Source organism: Molossus molossus, unplaced genomic scaffold (assembly GCF_014108415.1).
Source record: "Molossus molossus isolate mMolMol1 unplaced genomic scaffold, mMolMol1.p scaffold_m16_p_13, whole genome shotgun sequence".
In the NCBI taxonomy this organism is placed as follows: domain Eukaryota; kingdom Metazoa; phylum Chordata; class Mammalia; order Chiroptera; family Molossidae; genus Molossus; species Molossus molossus.
Genome location: NW_023425348.1, coordinates 41512218 through 41533484, shown reverse-complemented (window position 1 = coordinate 41533484; position 21267 = coordinate 41512218). Strand labels below are relative to the sequence as shown.

The 21267-nt window shown below is 39.1% G+C and overlaps 1 protein-coding gene across 4 annotated transcripts in view; it reads right to left on the bottom strand.

Annotated features, from left to right (window-relative positions):
* The window catches only part of INTS4 (integrator complex subunit 4), a 94813-nt gene that overhangs the window by 57613 nt on the left and 15933 nt on the right, over window positions 1–21267 (bottom strand). For all 4 annotated transcript variants that reach the window (XM_036258271.1, XM_036258274.1, XM_036258272.1 and 1 more), the window contains exons 4-9: window positions 14563–14669; window positions 10353–10538; window positions 9679–9729; window positions 7115–7203; window positions 5870–5990; window positions 1506–1577 (exon numbers count right to left, since the gene is read on the bottom strand). In XM_036258271.1, the coding sequence (XP_036114164.1) occupies window positions 1506–1577; window positions 5870–5990; window positions 7115–7203; window positions 9679–9729; window positions 10353–10538; window positions 14563–14669 (626 nt within the window). The remainder of the gene's footprint in view (window positions 1–1505; window positions 1578–5869; window positions 5991–7114; window positions 7204–9678; window positions 9730–10352; window positions 10539–14562; window positions 14670–21267) is intronic.

Sequence of the window (21267 nt, the reverse complement as noted above, 5' to 3'; positions counted from 1 at the left end):
GGCACTGATGAAATACAACACCTGAGCCTACAAGGATATGGATTAGACCTAGTAGTAAAGTTTGTACCTTGTGATATGTCTTAGAAACCTTTGGACCACCCATCCCTCACCATTCACCATGAGTATATCCTTCTTTACACTCCCACCCCAGAATACACGAGAACACTTAAATCAGTCACCTACCTCAAAAGAAGGCAATGCCCTTCAGGAAAGCCATATGGCAATATTTCATATCAACTCCTCAACCATTCCTTAGAATTTATCTGATATTACCAAATAAATCAAAAGAATAAAAAAAGCTAATATGCAGAAGACAATATTCTTTATATGATTTAAGATGGAAAAATTAGCCCAGCCAGTGTAGCTCAGTGGATTGAGCATCATCCCATGGACTGAGAGATCCTGGTTTAATTCCTGGTTAGGGCACATGCCGGGGATGTGGGATCAATCCCCCAGTAGGTGGTGTGCAGGAGGCAGCTGATCAATGTTTCTCTCTCACACTGATGTTTCTCTCTCTCTCTCTCCTCTATCTAAAAAATCAATAGAAACATATTTTTGTAAAAAGATGGAAAAATTAGGAGATCTAAATGTATAATGAAGAGCTAAAAACTGATGGCGTAACTACTTAACAATATTATGCAATCAGTAACAATGCTAAGTATAAAGTTGGCAATATGAAAAAAAGCATATAATACAGTGGCAAATGTAAAAAGTAGACTACAAGACTATATGCATATATTTAAAACATGTATAAGAAAAAAGAGCTGGGGAGAGAGCATGGTGGAGGGGGTCAATGGGGGAAAATGGGGGGACATCTGTAATACTTTCAACAATAAAGCTAAATTGGGGGGTGGGGAGAGCTGGGGAGAAATACACCAAAATGACAAAACTCATTGTGTTAGAGTAGTGGGAAAATGAGTAAGTTATTTTCCCCCTTTCCTTCTATTCATCAAAGATTCTATAACTCTTTATTATTGCTTTTATAATTTAAAAATTAAGATATTGACAATGAATGTACATATCCTATTCTCACACTCATATTTGGTTCTGGCGACTATACTAGAGAACTGTCACAGTAAAAGCTTGCAGACATTCTGTAAGAGGCATTTTGTTACAGTTCAGAGATAGAATTTATTTACTCTTTCATGGGAACTGCTATTGAAAAGCGGTCCTAAAATGTCACAATCTCAAAAAATAAGACCAGACCTTTGCAGTTTCTAACACAAAGAAAAGAAAATTAATACTGACTCTTCTTTGTAAAACACAACTTGTACAAAGTATTTCATTATAATAATTTATTTTTTATTGTAATAATTTAAAATTTAATGAAGTAACTTGTAATTTGGTTCAAGTTACTAAAATTTTAAATTAAATGTAATCTAATCATCCTACATTAATTTAACAAATGCATGGGCTACAAAATTAAATCAACATCAACTTGACATATATTGTTACATTGTGTTGGTTACAGAAACCCAGTTTAAATAACAAAGAATTCAAGTTACCCTCAGATCTGACATCAGCTTCTTGTCAAGTGTCTGCTCCAAAAAATGAGAACTGACTTGCTCCATGGAGCCCTGTAAAAAGAATCCAGAACAAATTGAACATCTTTTAAGACCTGAACATTATCTTAATAGTCAAATTTTGCAGTCAACTGAAATGTGTAAAGTTAACATTATTCTTGATACTAAAGATGCCTATGGGTTCTGAATCATCAGGAAAATAATAACAGTAGCAGCAGCAGTAGCTAGCACCTAAATAGAGTTTATGCTGTCACATACTATCTAAGTGCTTTATACATATATTAACACATTTAGTCCCCTTCTGAAGTAAATACTATTATCAGTCCAATTTTAAAATTGGGGGAGCTCTGGCCAGGGTGGATCAGCAGTGAGAGCATTGGCCTACACACCAAAGGGTTGTAGGTTCAATTCCTGGTCAAGGGCAATTTCGATCCCCGGCACTGGTTGGGGGGGCACATGTGAGAGGCAACTGATCGATATCTGTCTCTGTCTCTGTCTCTCTCTCCCCACCCTTCCCTCTCTTCCACTCTCTCTAAAAATCAATGGAAGAAATATCCTCAGGTGAAGAATAACAATAATAATATAAATAAATAAATACAGGTGGGGGTAGGCACAAAAAGATTAAGTAACTCATCCAAGGTTACAAAGTGTAAATTACAGAGCTGGGCCATAAACCCAGGTCCAGAATCCTTTGCCTTAACCACTATTCTTCACCATCTCTCCATTCCTTTTCATTTCATTCCTTCCATTCATTTGTTCACTTTCTTTCTTTTTTTTAATCCTTACCCAAGGACATTTTTCAATATTTTGTTCAGGTAGAGTGGGAGGGAGAGAAAGGAAGAAAGAGAAACATCGACTTGAAAGGGACACATCGAGTGCAAGTGGTTGCCACCCACACAACCCAACCAGGGCCGGGGACAAACCGCAACTGAGGTACATGCCCTTAGCGGGAACCGAACCCGGGTCTCTCTGGACCGCAGGCTGACGCTCCAACTGCTGAGCTAAACCGGCCAGGGCCATTTATTCATTCTTTAAATAAAACAAGTATTGCCCTGGCCTGCTTATACAGGCTCAGACTTTTTCTCCAAGCACATTTTCCATAGAAAGTTATATATCCTTTGGGAATATCCTTACCCAAGTTAACATCTTTCCTACAACTCTAGGAGAGCAACTGTTGTACTGTTTTGACTTAGTTTCTAAACCACTTTGTCTTATCGCTACATGGTACAGTAGTGGCCTTGTTTGTTACATAGATCTGAGTCAATACCAATTCTAACATTCATTTTTTTAATGCAAAACATCAATTTTATGAAGAATTATAAATTTTTAAAAGTTCCTCATTTTCTAGTTTTACCACTAGTGTTAGCAGTTGGCTTTTTAAGTGGCATTTTTTTTTTTCCTACAAAGAAAGTTTTAATGACTTCACACTAAATTAATCAAAGTGTCAATGCCCTCCTTGGATGCCTTCAGCTAAACTCTCTCCCTACATTGTAGCAAAGAGTATGCACTATTCAAATTCTGACTTTACAAATTTACATACCATTATCTGTAATAAATTTCCAGTGTTATCTAACAATAGCTAAAGCTTTCCACTTTAAATCCACAAATACCAAGAGCCCTACAGAATAGTAACCTACTTGAAAAATGGTCAGACCTGAAGTAGCACAGGTTCAGCAGAATGGAGAAGGGAAGATAGATTCAAGGTATGTGAAGAAGGCAGAACTGATAAGAGTTGATGATTCAGAGGATATAGGACACAGAAAAAGAATTCCAAATTCCTCTGGATTCATGACTAAGTAGATCATTAATCATTCATGAAAGTACAGGAAGAACAAATTTGTACCAAAAAGATAATGAGTTCATCATAAAGTATATCTCACCAATCATAAAAACATCTATAGCTCTGGCAGCTATCTCCACGGCCGTGCTGGCCCCCATACCCACAGTCCCCAGCGCCGCCTCCGCAGCCTGCACCTCAGCAATGGCAGAGGACAGCAAGTCTTCAGCCAGCCAGCAGAGTCTGGAGCTGAATGACTAGAACATGTGCGGGGTAGATGGATACAATGAGGAGGAGAGGGGACATGCCGAAGGAAGAGGAGACTTGGGTGCCAAAACAAAAAACAGATGAGAAAAAAGGAGAAACCAAATTCAGGAGGCACCAAGTCAGACTCTGCATATGATTCCCAGGAGATTAAGATTTAGCAGCCTTCAAAAAAATCCCACCACTCCAATGCAGAAGTTACAGTACATCCAGAGAGCAACGGAGCTGTTAATGGCATGCCAGGGCCCAGCCAGGAACATCAACGAGGCTGCCAAACACAGATACCAGTTTTGGGACACACAGCCGGTACCCAAACTAAATTAATACTATCACATGGTGCTATTCAACATGCCGTCAAGAACCATATTCCTTTCCACAGGGTTTTTATGAGGGAAACTTTAGATATGGGTAATGCTTAACTGCTCAAGGAGCTGTACACCTTGTTAAATGAGAATTACGTAAGGATGATGGCATGTTCCAGTTGGCTGCCAGAGTTCCTGCTGTGGGCTCTGCCTCTCCTAGTCTAGCTTCTTCAGTGGCACTGTGGGGTCAGAATGTTTTCTAACAACAACAACAACAAAAATAGTAGGGTTCCTAAGTGCCACCCCAGAAACCATTTGGATTTAAGACAGGATAAATGTGTTGCATTCTTGCTCTGGGTCTCCAATCTAGAAAGTCAAAGATTCAGCTGTGAAAGTCAAGATCCAGCCCTGGCCAGTTTGGCTCAACACTTAGAGCATCAGCCCACGGACCAGGGAGTCCGGGTTCGGTTCCCGTTAAGGGCACGTACCTTGGTTGCAGTTTGTCCCCGGCCCGGGGTGGGGTCGTGTGGGTAGCAGGCAGTCAATGTGTCTCTCTCACATCGATGTTTCTCTCTCTCCCTCCCTTCTCCCTCCCACTCTATCTGAAGATAAATGCAAAAATGTCTTTGGGTGAGGAATTAATAAATAAGTTAATAAATTAAAAAATAAAATAACATCAATCCTGGCCAGTTTAGCCCAGCAGTTAGAGCGTCAGCCCATGGACCGAAGGGTCGTGGGGTTCAATTCCAGTCAAGGGCATGTACCTGGGTTGCAGGTTTGATCCCTGACCCTAGTCAGGGTCTTGCAGGAAGCAACCAACTGATGTGTCTCTCTCACATCGATGTTTCTCTCCCCCCACCCCTAAAGATCAATGGAAAAATATCCTTGGGTGAGGATTAACAAAAACAATAATAATAGTAATAATAATAATAAAATCAATAACAACTGATTTGTTTTACTCTGTATTTTATTATGAACAAACAACATAATTATTTACTGAAATACTGAAATCATCCAAATTCCTTATTAGGCCATGAAAATGCTTCACACAGGTTTTAGCAATTACCCCATAAATACTGGTCACAGAACTAGGGCTATCAGTGGATCTGTGTCCAATACAGTCAGGTCCAAAGTATTTAGCCAAAAATCTCACCAAGACTGGTAGAATTGGAGTCCCTCAGAAAGAAAGTGTCCAAAAAGAATCTGATATTCTTGCGGTGATATTCACAAATTTTTATATACTTATATATATTTATATACTATACCACCCCCACCATTACACATAGTAGAATATGTTACAACTTATAAACATTTTCATAGACAGTATCTCATTTGACAATCATGACAATCCAGTGAGTTAAATATGAGAGATATTATAACCCACTTAACAGACGAGAAACCAAAACTAAGATCAAACGACATCTCAAAGATAACAAAGATATAAAACAAGGCTATTAATGGGTTAACACCCCTTAAGACAGTTCCATTTCTAAAAAATTAACATTTTTTACAAATGTACTATGAGTCACCAAAGGCAAAACAGGAAGAGCACAATAGGCTAAAAGTCAGGAGATTAGTATCTGAATCCTATTTCACAACTTTCTATTTGTATTAGTTGGATAATTTACTTAACTTCTCAGAGCCTCAGTTTTCTCGCCTGGAAAATGGGAATAATAATATCTACCTTGCTGGGTTACTGTGAAGAGTAAATAAGATCATGTAAATGGCCTCAGAGCAAAGTATCTAGGTCATAGTGGGTGCTTAGTAAACGGCAGCAATTCTTTTTATTATTTTCCGTTTTCTCTAGGCCTTGGCTATCTCATATGCTAACAAGTTTAAATAGAATTTTCTTCAATATTCTTCCTAGTTCTAAAAGACTACTTACTACTTCTCCATTAAGAAATACCAGGATTTCTAATAGTGGGTTACAACAGTTCCTACCTGTAGTTTCTCAAAATGTTTGTATAACAGGCAACATATTCATTAAAGAAAGTATAACTTACCAATAGCTTTGCAGCTTGAACTCGAACCACCCAGGAGCCATCACTGACCATGTGACAAATTTTTCCAAAAGCATCATCAACTAAGCGAATTTCTTCATTAGAAGAAGGGATAGGGACAATGCTAAATAAAAAGAAAAAAAAAAACTACAAATGACAAAACATATACCTAAAGCTTCAAGTTCAATAAACTGGGAATGACCAATGGAAAATGGCACAAGTAGAAATGATAACTGAATAATTAAAATCCTAAAATGATGAAATACATTTAATAGTAAACAACCCGGCCAGTGTGGCTCAGTGATTGAGTGTCGACCCATGCACCTAAGAGGTCACCGTTTCGATTCCTGGTCAGGGCACATGTCCAGGTTGTGGGCCCAATACGCAGTAGGGGGCATGCTGGAGGTGGCCAATCGATGTTCTCTCTCATGGATGTTTCCTATCTCTCCCTCTCCCTTCCTCTCTCTCTAAAAATCAATAAAGAAAAAAAAAGTAAACAAATGACTCTGGGAGTATAAACCAATCCTATTAAATGCACTGCAAATTTTCATGGTCTTGAATAAGTGTTTAACTCATCAAAGGTACAAAGATTTATGAAGATACCAAAAACTAGTTACCACAGAGTACTTTATATTTTTATGTTTTTCTATATTTGCATTGCTGTCAATATAATAAATCTCAGAATAAATCAATATAAAACAAACTTTCATATCTGGTTAAAAGAAGAGGCAAATTCCAATTTCTTTCTTTTTTTTTAATATTTGTCTCTCTACTTCAAAGAATCACTGTAAGAATTAGCTGATTATTGCAAAAATATTTTAAACCAGGAAAACACTACATAAGGAATCATTATTCTCAAACCATCTGGTATCTTTATCACACATTTGTATTTACTAAAATGGGCTCCAAATAATTTTAACGATTTTAAAAGGGTGGGGTGGGAGTTGGGAGAAAGCTGCAAAGCACTTGAGAAAAACAGTCTCATCCCTTCACTTATTCTTCATTTACAAAAGAGGAGGTTGGGACCCAGAGAGCTGAAGTAGCTTTCCCAAGAAACACAGAAAGTATGGCAGAACTGAAGAACAAGAACCAGACATCTTGATTTTCAGTGTCTGTGCTTTTCCCCTATTTCACATTGCCTTCCAAAAATCTAACCAACATTCCTTTTCTGGAGGTGGGCTTCTGCATGATGGGAGGAGAAAAAAATGGCTTAGCAATGAACAAAAGCTGGTTTACACCCACACTGACCTTTCAGGGTAGAGCTGACTGACAACCCAGATAAGCTGGACTGCAGCACTGCGCACTTGTTCATAGTCATCAGAGAGCAATTTACAGGCCTGCAAACAAGGGTTCCAAAAGTCTTTTAGTTTTGTGTCCCTCCAGGTGATGTTCATAATATTTTCACAATGAAGACAAGGTGGCTGGATAAGGATATCAATCATACCTGTGGGTATTTTTAACTACTTGAGCCTTTGTCCAACAAAGAATTCTTGGTTTCTGTCAGCTGCTCTATGTTCTGACTGTGAACCCTTCTACCCCAAGTCTAAAGCAGAATCACAAACTGATAGCACAAAAGCCATCTAGAATAGCACAATTCCAGCAAAGCCTGCTGGGAGCCCACACTGCTGATCTCACAGGCTCAAACACCAGAGATCCCCTCCCCCCAATCTATAAATTCAAAGCACAAATTTCTGATTGACAATCCATCTGAAATAACTACAATTTTAATGCTAAACTGCCCAAAAAGGCCAGATTTTTCTGTTTTACTTTGATCTGAAATGGAATCTCTACTCCACTCAGTTTTAGCAACACCCTTGACTTCAACAACACCCAGAAACACTCCATGTCTGAGATTTTAAAATCGTATATTCCATGCTCTGACCAGAACTGCTACTCCACCAGCTCTTCCATTTCCATGACTTAACCCATCACACCTGCTCTTTAATTCCACTTAACCTATCTGTCCGCTTAACCAGGGTTTCTCTATCTTGGCACAACTGATAATTTAGACTGAAAAATTCTTTGTGAGGGACTGTCCTGTGCACTGTAAGATGTTTGGCAGCATCCCTGGCCTCTACCCACTAGATAATTGTAGCACTGCCTCCTCTCATTCTCCTCAGAAGTTGCTACAGTTAAAAATACCTCCTATCCTAACTGACCTTTCACTAGCATCTGACACTGTTGACTATGAGAACTCCCTTCTGCCTTTTCTGGAATATATTTTTCCTCTACTTCCATCTGGCTGCTCCTTAGTTCCATTCTAGGGCTGCTTTCTTCTGTCTACCTCTTAAATGTTGGACTTTGCTTACAGCTCCATCCTTGGTCTCTTTCAATCTTCTTACCCTCCCTGAGTATCCTCATGCCCCCTAGATAATGAGGGCTCCAAATATCTACCTCCAGCTCTGATCTCTCCTGAGCTCCAGACCTTCACAACTATTTATGGTCTGGAATTCCCCTCAAGGTTGTTGTCCCATCAACCCTTCAAACTCAACATAACCAAAATAATTCATTAGGTACCTAATTCCACCTTATGTCTCAAATTCTCCACCTCATTCCATCCTCACTCCCTCGAGGCCCTCATCACTGCTTGCCTAGAGCTAAAAAGAAACAGGCCCAAACTAGAGTCATCGGTGCTAAGCCCCACCAAGACTAATACCTAACCCAACTAGTTTCAGCTTCTCCCAAGAAGGGAATTTTAAACTAATCAGTTTGGAATTTCCTGGTCAGCACTACTGAGATAATCTGCCCGATGAGACCCTCTGCCTTCCCTTAAGGGAAAGTAACTTTGCCCAAAATAACCCATTCTTTTATATTCCTTGCCCCACCTTCTTTCTGCCTACAAAAATCTCCCATTTTGTACAACTCTTTGAAACATCTTTCTATTCACTATATGAGATATTGCCTGATTCGTGAATTTTTTAATAAAGCCAATTAGATCTTTAAATATATCTGGTTGAATTTTGTTTTTTAACACTACTTAACCGACACAGTCTTATGCCATTAAACATATGAATCATCTGGTTAACCTTTCTTCCTCTGAGTCCTTACTCCCCAAGTTTCCTTTCATTATTTGGCTTCCCACACGGTTTTCCAATAGGAAGAGAAGGGGCTGATCACATCAATACAACCATTCTGAACTGTACTTCATTTTCTAAAAGAATAAATTTGGTGTACACATCAGTCATAAGGGCTTTGCTAATTATCATCTTCCTCTGAAAGATAAAACCACTTTCATAGACTAACAAAAACTGGCCTCTGAGCATGGATTTAGATTACCTATCTCTAGATTCCTGGAATTATTCTGTAAGAGAAATACCACTTTGTAAGGCCTTTTGGTGAGGCAGTCAATCTGCCTCTCCTAATGATACTATAAATTCATTGTGTCTTTCTTTATCAATACTATAACAATCATGTGATAAGTTTTCATATGAGCCCAGAGACTTGGTCATCTTTCTCCAGTTTGTCAAGTGAGTGTCCAGAACTGACTTCAGCTTTGGCCCAAGCAATCAGAGATCAGCAACACTACCACTTTCCTTATTCTGAACACTACACTTTTCTTTGTACACTATATTTATATTGAGCTATCTAAATCCTCCTAAAAGTCCTTCTCATATATACTAGTGCTATTCAATTACATATCCCCCATTCTCTTATTAGAATGTATGTTTTGAATACAACCTCATATTCATCCCAATTAATGTTACTTCTATTAGCAAACTAAAGCTCTGTGTTTTCAAATTCTGACAACCAATGTGCCAGCCTCCCAGTTTCATGATACCTCCCTTCCCCTTGCAGATAATCACTTAAGGTACCTGATTATAAATTGTTTGGTATAATTTCAGTCCTCTTTCATGAAGCTGCAACTATAAAATAAAAATATAGTTTAAGTATTTGGGAAAAAAAATCCATATTTCCAATGTCTCCCCACAATCTCACATACTTTCCCCCCATTGTATCAGATTAACATGGTTTCCATTAGCCAAAATCAGTGCTATATAAATAAGAAACTTGCTCAAAGACTTTTAGTAGATGTATTCAAACACTTAATAAATCGAACCCATGGACTCTCCCAAAGGGATATTAGAGAAATATGAAACAATAATAAGAAGGCTGAGGAAGAAATGATTTAACACCATTTCCTCCTAAAAACACCCCCACACTGGTAAATTTTTCCTACATTTCTGAAACATGGAAGGTACAACCTGAACCTATCATAATATAGTATGCAGGGAAGGTGGGGGTGGGGGCGGCTGCTATGTTTCAGAAATACAGGTGAAAGCTACCAGAGAAGGCAAAAGAAAAGCACACCTGTTATACAGAAATGTGTGCCTTTGAGCTCTGCGATGCCATCAACACCTTCCCGAAAAGTATGCATAAGGTTTATCCTGGGGGGATTCAGAATGTATCCAAGGTAGCATTAGCCAATGTACAAATGAAAAACAAACAAATAAAACTATCCCCATTTAGTTTCCATGATCACATTTACCATGGCTTTTATAGCTGCCGTTCTGACACGTGGATCTTGGTCACTGAAGTAATCTCCTATAATCTTCTGAACATCTCTGACAGCTAGACCTTCTGCATCCTTCGTGACACTTTTCTCCAAAGAGCCAAGATTGCCAAGTAATTGCAGGCACTTATTTCTTACACCATGGGAAGTATCTGTTAGGTGCTATAAAAACAAAAGAGAGAAAAAAAGAACATGATTAAGATATCTTAAAAACAACAACAAAACAGAAACAAAAGCATTCTATCAGCTTTAGGAATGACTTTGAACACTGCATTTTCACCATAGCCTGTCTAGTATCATGTTCCTTGCATGTGTGTCCTCCAAAAAGAATCATAAGTCCTTAGAAAATAAGAAATAAGACTCCCATTTGTTCATCACTGTAGTCCATCAGTTGGCATTCTGCCTTGTAAAGGTAGGAGTGGGTACAGAAATGTATAAATTTTCTTATTTTTTTGTTATCCTCACCCGAGGACATTTTTCCATTTTTTGTTCAGATAGAGTGGGAGGGAGAGAGAGAGAAACATTGACATGAAAGGGACACATCGAGTGGTTGCCACCCGCACGACCCCAACCAGGGCCAGGGACAAACTGCAATCGAGGTACATGCCCTTGGCGGGAACCGAACTGGGTTTCTCTGGACCGCAAGCCGATGAGCAAAACCGGCCAGGGTGGAGAAATGTATAATTTTAAATACATTTAATATCCATACAGTAATATATAAAAATTTTAAGTATACTGCTCAATTAACTTTCACAAAATGAATACACACATATCACAAGCACCCAGATAAAGAAATAGAACATGACCAGCACCCCAGAAATCCCCTTTGTACCTCTTCCCAGTAACTACACCACCACTACCAAGAACAGCCAGCATCTTAACTTCTAACACATAAATTTATTTTCGCCTATTTTTGTATTTTATAAAATAAAACAGTATCTGGTTCCTTTTGCTTAAAATTATCTTTGTGAGAATAGAGATTATATTATGGCATATAGCTATAGTTTATTCATTCTCATTACTGCATGGTATTGCATTTGTGAATACACCACAATCCATTTGTCCTTTCTACTCTTGATGGATATATGGGTTATTTCCAGTTTATAGCTACTCTGAATAATGCTATGAGGTTTTTTTTGTTGTTTTTTTCCTGAGAGCCCACAGTTTTTTGTACTATGAGTATTCTTGAATGTGGCTTTTAGTATACACCTTCACCTTTTTTTTTTTTATCCTCACCTGAGGACATTTTTTTTCCCATTTTTTGTTCAGATAGAGTGGGAGGGAGAGAGAAACATCGATGTGAAAGGGACACATCGAGTGGTTGCCACCCGCACGACCCAACCAGGGCTGGGGACAAACTGCAACCGAGGTATGTGCCCTTAGTGGGAACCGAACCCAGGTCTCTCTGGACCGCAGACCAATGCTTTAACCTCTGAGCCAAACCGGCCAGGGCTATACCTTCACCTTTTTGTTGGAAATATACTTAGGAGTGGAATTACTGGAAGTGAGAACATGCTTGTATGTTTCGTTTAAGAAGACACTGCCAAATAGTTTTCCAAAGCAGTTGTACTAGTTTAACTAATTTACACTTCCACCAGTAATCTGAAAGTGTTCCAGTTTTGCCACATCCTTGTCAACACTTAGTACTGTTAATCTTTTTTCATTTTAGCTCTTTCCCCCAGCATTTAAAACAAAGTATCAGTTATCTTTTTCTCATAACTAGTCCAAAGCTACTAAAATAAGCTATCTGCATAGTGCAGTTAACAGGAACTAAAAATACCTTAGTGTGCCCTGGATGGTTTGCTCAGTGGTTAGAGCATCAGCCCGCGGACCGGAGAGTCCCGGTTCCTGCTAGGGGCACATACCTCAGTTGTAGTTTGTCCCCGGTCCCGGTTGAGGTCGTGTGGGTGGCAGCCACTCGATGTGTCTCTCTCACATTAATGTTTCTCTCTCTCTCTCTTTCTCCCTCTCTCCCTCCCAGTCTATCTGAAGATAAATGCAAAAGTGCCCTTGGGTGAAAATTAAAAAAAAAAATACCTTAGTGAAACAAGGTGGCATAGTAGGTTATAATATAGTGTAGAACTCTGCCTTTTATACTTTTTAGACTGAAGCCCACGGTAAGAAATATCCATCACATTGCAATATGGTACTCACACAAATATATACACATCTCCTGATGTACTCTGATATTTGAATTCTATTTTTTCAAAAACTACTGATCATGACTCATGAAACTGATTGCATTATCCACCAATGGCTCATGATACTGTTTGAAAGGCATCAGTGTACATTTTGGTTTCATTTATTTTATTTATTGTTTTCCTAGTCTCTATTTCATTAATTTCTAAACTTCCTTATTTCTTATTTTCTTCCTTCTGCATGCTTTAGATTTAGTAAGCTCTCTTTTTTCAGTGTCTTTCAGGTGGAAGTTTAGGTTACTGATTTGAGATCTTTCTTCTTTTTCAGTATAAGTACGTATAGCTATAAATTTTCCTCTAAGTATGCCTTAGCTGGTATGTCATGTGTTCATTTTCATTCATCTAGAAATATTTTCTAATTTCTTTTTTGATTTCTTCTTTGACCCATTGGTTACAATATAAACTTCCAATAATAGAAGAAAGTTACGTATAGTTTAATTATGGAACAAAATATCATGCATCCATTAAAAACATTTACAGTGTAACGAAAATACTTTTGCTTTAATGTTAGTGAAAGAACAAAAAGCAAAATGTGCCCTGGCCGGTTTGGCTCAGCGGTTAGAGCATCGGCCTGCGGTCCTGAGAGACCCGGGTTCGGTTCCCGCTAAGGGCATGTACCTCGGTTGCAGTTTGTCCCCGGCCCTGGTCAGTCGTGTGGGTGGCGGCCACTCGATGTGCCCCTTCACATCGATGTTTCTCTCTCTCTGTTCCTCTCTCTCTCTCCCACTCTACCTGAACAAAAAATGGAAAAATGTCCTCGGGTGAGGATAAAAAAAAAAAAAAAAAAAAAAAAAGCAAAATGTGATTATAGCTATATGTTTAAAAAACAGCAAACTATCTGCATAAAGGAGAAAATCAGAAAGCAATACATCAAAAGACTAATAATGGTCACCTTTGGGTAATGAATTATGAGTATAGTTTTTTCTTTATACTATCTTTCCAAAATTTCTATGAGTATACATTTTTATAATAAAAACTTTATTTAAATCAAATCGAAGAAACTGCTACTTCAAGCATAAAAATCCACTTAGTAAAACACTTGCCTCACAAGCATGACCTCATAAATATATATATATTCTCTCACATGGAGATATACTTACTCTCTCAAACATACAATCCCTAGTTTTTTCCACTTAGGCTCTCAATATTATACTTGTCAAAGTGTCTTGTGTTTTTGTTGTTGTTTATCAAGGAAACTGGAATACTCTTTCCTGGAGCTCGGAAACAGTGTTTTAATTCTATAAATATAATATTCTTTTACAATTCTAGCATAGTTATCTTCTTATAACCTCAAAATCAATTTACTACAAAAATTTATTCTACAAGATTTTGGAGCTGCTATTATGTACAAAAAGCAGCTAATTAAAAGCTCCAAATTAAATCAAAAGGCACAACTAATGTGTATATATTTCTTTTATAATCAGAAAAAAAAATACTGGAAAAAAACAAACAAAAAAAATACAAAAACCCTTTCCCAAACACTTATTTAGGTCTAGTTGGTCTGTTCATTGAGGCAACAAAGCATAATAAAAAGAACATGGGCTTAGGAATTAGATAAACCAGAGTTCATATACTGGTTTTGCAATTTCCTTGCTATGAAAACTTGAACAAGTTAAACTCCCTAAACCCCAATTCCCACTTTTATAGACAGAGATAACAGTACTTTACCTAAAGGACTGTGAGGAACAAATGAAAAACTGGATACAAGGTACCACAGTAAGGAGAGTGCTTACATTTGACACAGTATACATGGTAGCTACTTTTTTTTTTCTTTTGGGAAAAAGAGAAAGTTCATTTCCTAACAAGTTATTCAACTTTATTCCTAATCCAACATCAAGAAACAACTCTTAAAACCATTAAGAGTCCTTGGCAATGCTTAGTTACAAATTTACATTGTAGAACTAAACAGTTCTTACAGCTCATACCAACAGATAATGCAAAACTATTCAAGAAAGAAGCAATCCTGTGTCTAACCATTATACTCTTACCTTACAGGCTACATCAACTAATCTCATCTGGATAGCTTGATTCTCTGGGAGTTTAGTGCCAATTGCAAGCAAAGTGTCCAACAGCTGAGCTAGGACTTGATGAGACTCTAGAAAAGAAGATGGAAAGTTGTGTTGTAGAATTTCAAAAGGAGATCACTACTTTGGTAAAGAATGTAAATCTTCAGTCAGCTAAGTTCTACTATTTGATCCTTGATTCCCCTCAACTAAATGCTAAGCTCCTAAAGGGATCATATCTAAATATTTGAATCCTCCACAAGTTAGCCAAAGTGCTCCAGATATGTTAGTGCTTGACAAGGGCTTTTCACTGCCATCAAAATGAAGTACAAATTCCTTAGCAGGGAATGCATACATACATACACACCTACATACATACCAGTCCCTATACAATGTCTAGTCCTGCCTACCTTTTTCCACTTACTTTCAGTTCATATCCCCCTATCTTTGCTCAGGCCAACTTCCTTACCTAGAATGACTTCACTCACATTCAACTCCATTCTCAACCCCAGTCCCCAAGGGAGCACCTACTAATCTTGAGTGTCACCTCCTGTATGAAGCTTTTCCTCTTCCCCAAGAATAGATTATTTTCTCCTTCATGCTTCCACTGCACCCCCTACATCAGCTATAACACTTGACTACACTTACTTATTTTCATATCCAATTAAAACAAAAAACTAGCCCTGGCCAGTCTTTCTCAGTGGTTAGAGCGTCATCCCACAGACCCAAGAGTTGCAGGTTCAACTCCAGTGAGGGCACATACCTCAGTTACGGTTCATCCCTGGCCCTGGTCGGGGTCATGCGTGAGGAAACCAGTCAATGTCTCCCCGCCCCCTTCTCTCTCCCTCTCTCTCCTTCCTTCCCACTCTATCTGAAGATAAATAAGAAAATGTCCTCAGGTGAGAATTTTAAAAATAATGAAATAAAACAGGAAATTAAAAGAACCTTGAGAACAAAGATAGTATTCTTTATTTATTAATTCTCACTCGAGGATTTTTTCCTTTGATTTTAGATAGAGTGGACACAGGGACAGGGACAAGGACAGAGACAGGAAGAGGGAGAAACATGATGTGACAGACACATTGTTTGGTTGCCTCCCAGATGACCCAGACCAGGGCTGGGGATGGAACCTACAACCCAGGTACGTTGCCCCTGACTGGGAATCGAACCCATTACCCTTTGGTCCCAGGTCTGATGCTCTAACCAATGAGCCAAACCAGCCAGGGCTCTAAAATCAACTTAAAAAACAAATAAATGCCCTGACCAATGTAGATCAGTAGTTAGAGTTTTGGCCCACACACTGAGGGGTCACAGGTTCAATTTCCAGCCCCAGTCAAAGCGTGTGTGGGAGGCAACAATCAATGTGTCTCTCTCACATCAATGTTTCTCTCTCTTTCCCTCTCTCCCCCCACTTCCCTCCCTCCTTTTCACTCTGTCTAAAAATCAATGGGAAATAAAATATTCTCAGGTAAGGATTAATAAAACTGGTCACAAGGTCCAGCCACTGTGCCTCAGTGGTTGAACACTGGCCCATGCACCAAGAGGTCGCCAGTTCGATTCCTGTCAGGGCACATCCCCAGGTTGTGGGCCCAATCCCCAGTGGAGGGCATGCAAGAGGCGGCCAATCAATGCTCTCTCTCATCGATGTTTCTATCTCTCCTCTCTCTCTCCCTTCCTCTCTCTCTCTCTAAAAATCAATGAAGAATAAAAAATTAAAAAAAAAAAAAAACTAGTCACAAGAACTCAAGGAACAAAAATCATATCTGACGGTCTCAAGGGTCATGTTTTTGAAGTGAGCTTAGCTGATATGCAGAACAATAAAGTTGCAGTTAGAAAGTTCAATCTGCCCTGGCCGGTTTGGCTCAGCGGTTAGAGCATCGGCCTGCGGTCCAGAGAGACCCGGGTTCGGTTCCCGCTAAGGGCATGTACCTTGGTTGCAGTTTGTCCCCGGCCCTGGTTGGTTGTGCGGGTAGCGACCACTCGATGTGTCCCTTTCACATCGATGTTTCTCTCTCTCTCTTCCTCTCTCTCCTTCCCACTCTATCTGAACAAAAAATGGAAAAATGTCCTCGGGTGAGGATGATTAAAAAAAAAAAAAAAAAAAGAAAGTTCAATCTGCCCTGGCCAGTTTGTCTCAGCGGTTAGAGCATTGGCCTGCGGTCCAGAGACTCGGGTTCGGTTCCCGCTAGGGGCACATACCTCGGTTGCAGTTTGTCAGTTTGTCCCTCGCCCTGATTGGGTCAGGTGGGTGGCAACCACTCGATGTGTCCCTTTCACGTCGATGTTTCTCTCTCTCTCTCTCTCTCTCTCCCTCCCACTCTATCTGAACAAAAAACGGAAAGATGTCCTCAGGTGAGGATTAAAAAGAAAAGAAAAGAAAGTTCAATCTAATTAGTGAGGATGTTCAGGGCAAAGACTGCCTGACTAATTTCCATGCCATGGATCTTATCCATGACAAAATGTGCTCCATGGTCAAAAATGGCAGGCCAATCCAGCCAGTGTGGCTCAGTGGTTGAGCGTCAACCCATGCACCAAGAGGTCACCAGTTCAATTCCCGGTCAGGACACATGCCAAGGTTGTGGGCCTGATCCCCAGTGGGGGGCATGCAGAAGGCGGCCAATTGATGGTCTCTCTCATCGATGTTTCCACCTCTCTCTCCTTCTCACTTCCTCTCTCTCGAAAATCAATAAGGAAAAAAAATTTTTTTAAATGGCAGACCATGAATGAAGTTTGTGTTGATTCAAGACACCAATAGTTATTTGCTTCATCTATTCAGTGTTGGTTTTACTAAAGCACACAACAATCAGAGTCAGCAGACCTCTTCTGCTCAGCATCAACACATCTGCCAAATCCAGAAGAAGATGGAAATCATGACCCCAGAGGTGCAGACAAATGACTTAAAAGAAGTGGTCGATAAATTGATTCCAGATCACATTGAGAAAGACTTGCTAATCTATTTATCTGCTCCACGATGTCTATGTTAGAAAAGTCAAAATGCTAAAGCCCAAGTTTGAACTCTACCTTTATCATAATGTTTCCTCTTGGCACTACCCTGCCCATCTCTGACTTTCCAAATGCACCTCCACACTAAGCCTTTCTAGATTCCCATCGGTCAACAATGATCTCACTCTCCTCCGTTCCACAGTATTCTGATTATACCTCCTCTAAAACAAGATTAGTGTTACCATTAGTGGTATAAAACATACTAGAGAAGCAGATATACATAACACCCCATAAGTGCCTTGCCCAGTGCTTGCCCATGAGTTACAGAACCCATACATATGATGAAATGAAATGAAAGACTTCTGGTCCAGAGTGTGGACCACACTCTTAGATTTGAAAGTACACACTAGACTGATAATCGAGAGACTCTTAATTCTAAGTCTGTGGCTTAACTCTAAGGCACAATACTACAGAGTGACTTTAGCAGTCACTTTATCTCCCTGGAGTTTATGTTCCTTAGCTATGAAGTAAAGGTCTTGAACTGGATGATCTCTATGGTCTCTTCCAGTTCTATCTTCTATGAATCTAGGTAGGCAAGGAACTGGAAACTAGGAAGAGACCTAGATCAAATCTCTTACAATTAAGTGAGAGACAAAATTAGAATATTTAACAAAAAGTTAAACAGTTATTTCTAAGTATACTGCATAGGTTGAGTCTCTTTCTTTCAAAGGCTAGGATGATATATGCAGCAAAATTAACTCTCTCATAATGTTCTATTCTGGAGGAAAAGTGTCAGTAAACCATGGTCTATATGATAAAGCACTGGCCTAGGTTCTCAATTTTGCTACTTCTTAGCTAACTGAACTCATTTAAACTCACTTCATCTTTCTAGGACTTTGTTTCTATCACCTGCAAAATGAAGGATTTAGGCAAGATATCTCAATAAGGCCACTTATATCTATGGCTCTATGTAATTCCCAACCCCAAAGTATGAAATCCTTGCCTGCATATAGATAGCACTACTTTAAGAACTTTCCATAAAAAAACAGGATACTTCGGTATTGAGGCAATGTAATTGTTTTGGTGACTTTAAAAGAAGTTTTTTTTTATTTTGCCACTATCTAAAAAGCAAAAAATTAGAAACATGCTATTGTACCTGTCGGTATTTAATATATTATCTACACTATAAATATTATGAAGGTAATGTAGAAACATGGAAAAAATTATATGTTAAATTAAAATAGTAAAACACAAAATAGTACATTCACTATAAGCACAACCATATAAAAGATAATATGTAAAACAAATTTTTTTATGAAAATGAAAATTTTTCTTTAATGTGGTTATATTGGCATTACAATAACAGACTCCCTTCTTAAGAAAATTAAACAAAACAAAAACTTTCATTGTTTCCTACAAATTAAAAGTCTTCAGTCGACCCCTGACCAGGTGGCTCAGTCGCTTGGAGTGTTGTCCCAAACACCAAAAAGGCTGTGGGTTCGATTCCCAGTCAAGGCACATATCTAGGTTGCAGGTTTAATCCCTGGCAACCAATCAATGTTTCTCTCTCACAGCAATGTTCCTCTCTCTCTATCCCCCTTCCTCTCTCTCTAAAATCAATAAAAACATATCCTTGGGTGAGGGTTAAAAAACAGTTGCTAGTCAAAATTCAATACAAGTACAAATTTCAATATAAAGTTGTTTCTAACAAAATATTTAAAAAGTTCGCAACTTCAGCCAATGAGCCACATATGTAAGATATTTGTCAACAGTTGTACAATAAATAAATTTAGATTGGCTCTGAGTTCACTGGCCTATTATTTCTCTATAACCTCTTAAATTTATAAACTAAATGTTGTCCAGTATAGTCTCATTTGTTTATATAGGTGTATCCAAAATGAAATAAAACTATTCTCTGAAACCACAACTAATTTAAACAAATTACAATATTTTCAGAAATAGCAATAAAAGGTTTCTTTCTCTTTTTTTGCTATTAAGATTTTTCTTGTATTTTTTTTTTTTTTTTTTTTTTGAGAGAGAGAGAGAAACATCAGTGTGAGAGAGAGACATCTATCAGTTGCCTCCTGCATGCCCCCCACTGGGGAACGAGCCCACAACGCTGGCATGTGCCCTGACCGGGAATGGAACCAGGATCTCTCAGCCCATGGGACGACGCTCAATCCACTAAGCCACACTGGCCGGCTTAAGATTTTTCTTTTAATATACCATGAGATATCTTTAATTTTTTTAATCCGCACCTGAGGATATGTTTATTAATTTTAGAGAAAGAGAGAAACATCAATGGGTTGCCTCCTACACAGGCTGGTACCAGGGATCAAACCCACAACCTATGTATGTGTCCTGACTGGAAATTGAACCCAAAACCTTTTTGGTGTACGGGACACCACTCTAACCAACTGAGCCACCCAGCTGGGGCTGCCATGAGATATCTTGATTGTATATTTTATAAAGCACTTTTCTTTTTAATACAGTGATACCTCGGTTCTCGAACATAATTCGTTCCAGGAGGACGGTCGAGAACCAAATTGTTCGAGAACCGAAGCAATGAAACCCAATAGGAAATAATGGAAACTGGATTAATTCGTTCCAAGCCCCAGAAAATGCCTATTTACTGGCCTAATTTGTATATAATATGTAGAAAAACATAAGTCTCAACAAGAAATAAAAGTGTACAGTATGTCTAAGGGTTAAATTCAGTGTAAAGTGTGACTCTCTCCACAAAGCGTGACTCTCTCTGCACTCACACTGATGACGCAAGCAAGGCGCGCTGGGCCGAATGAACGCCATTCGGCTCAACTCGGCTCATCTCGGAAGTTCGAGTTCCAAATATTTGTTCGGATTCCGAGACAAAAGTTTCTCGAATCTCCTGGTCGAATACCGATTTGGTCGAAAGTCAAGGCGTTCGAGAACCGAGGTATCACTGTATTTTTCATTTATTTTTATAGAGAAGAGGGGAGAGAGAGAGAAACATCAATGTGAGAGAGAAACATGAATCAGTTGCCTCCCATACATGCTGGGACCAGGGATCAAACCCACAACCTAGGTATGTGCCCTGACTGGGAATTGAACCCACCACCTTGTGGTGCACAGGACAACACTCCAACCAACTGAGCCACATGGGCCAGGACCAAAGTACTTTTATTTATTTATTTTTTTAATCCTCACCCAAGGACACTTTTGCATTCATCTTCAGATAGAGCAGGAGGAAGGGAAGAGAGAAGACAGAGAGAGAGAAACATTGATGTGAGAAAGAGACATCAAGTGGTCGCCACCCACACGACTCCAACCGGGTCTGGGGACAAACTGCAACCAAGGTACGTGCCCTTAGCGGAAACCGAACCCGGGACTCTCTGGTCCATGGACCGACACTCTAACCGTTGAGCCAAACCGGCCAGGGCAAAGTAGTTTTCTTTTTACTTAATTTTAAATATTAAGGTAATTGAGGCACTAACTCTATAACAGAATCTTGTCCATAAAAATTTTTTTGCCCTGGCTGATTTGGTCCAGCAGTAGAGCATCGGCTCACAGACCAGAGAATCCTGGGTTCGGTTCCCGTTAAGGGCACATACCTCAGTTGAAGTTTGTCCCCAGCCACAGATGGGGTCATGCGGGTGGCAGCCAGTAGATGTGTCTCTCTCATATTGATGTTTCACTCTCTCTCTCTCTTCCTCCCTCTCTCCCTCCCACTCTATTTGAAGATAAATGAAAAAAAAATGTCCTTGGGTA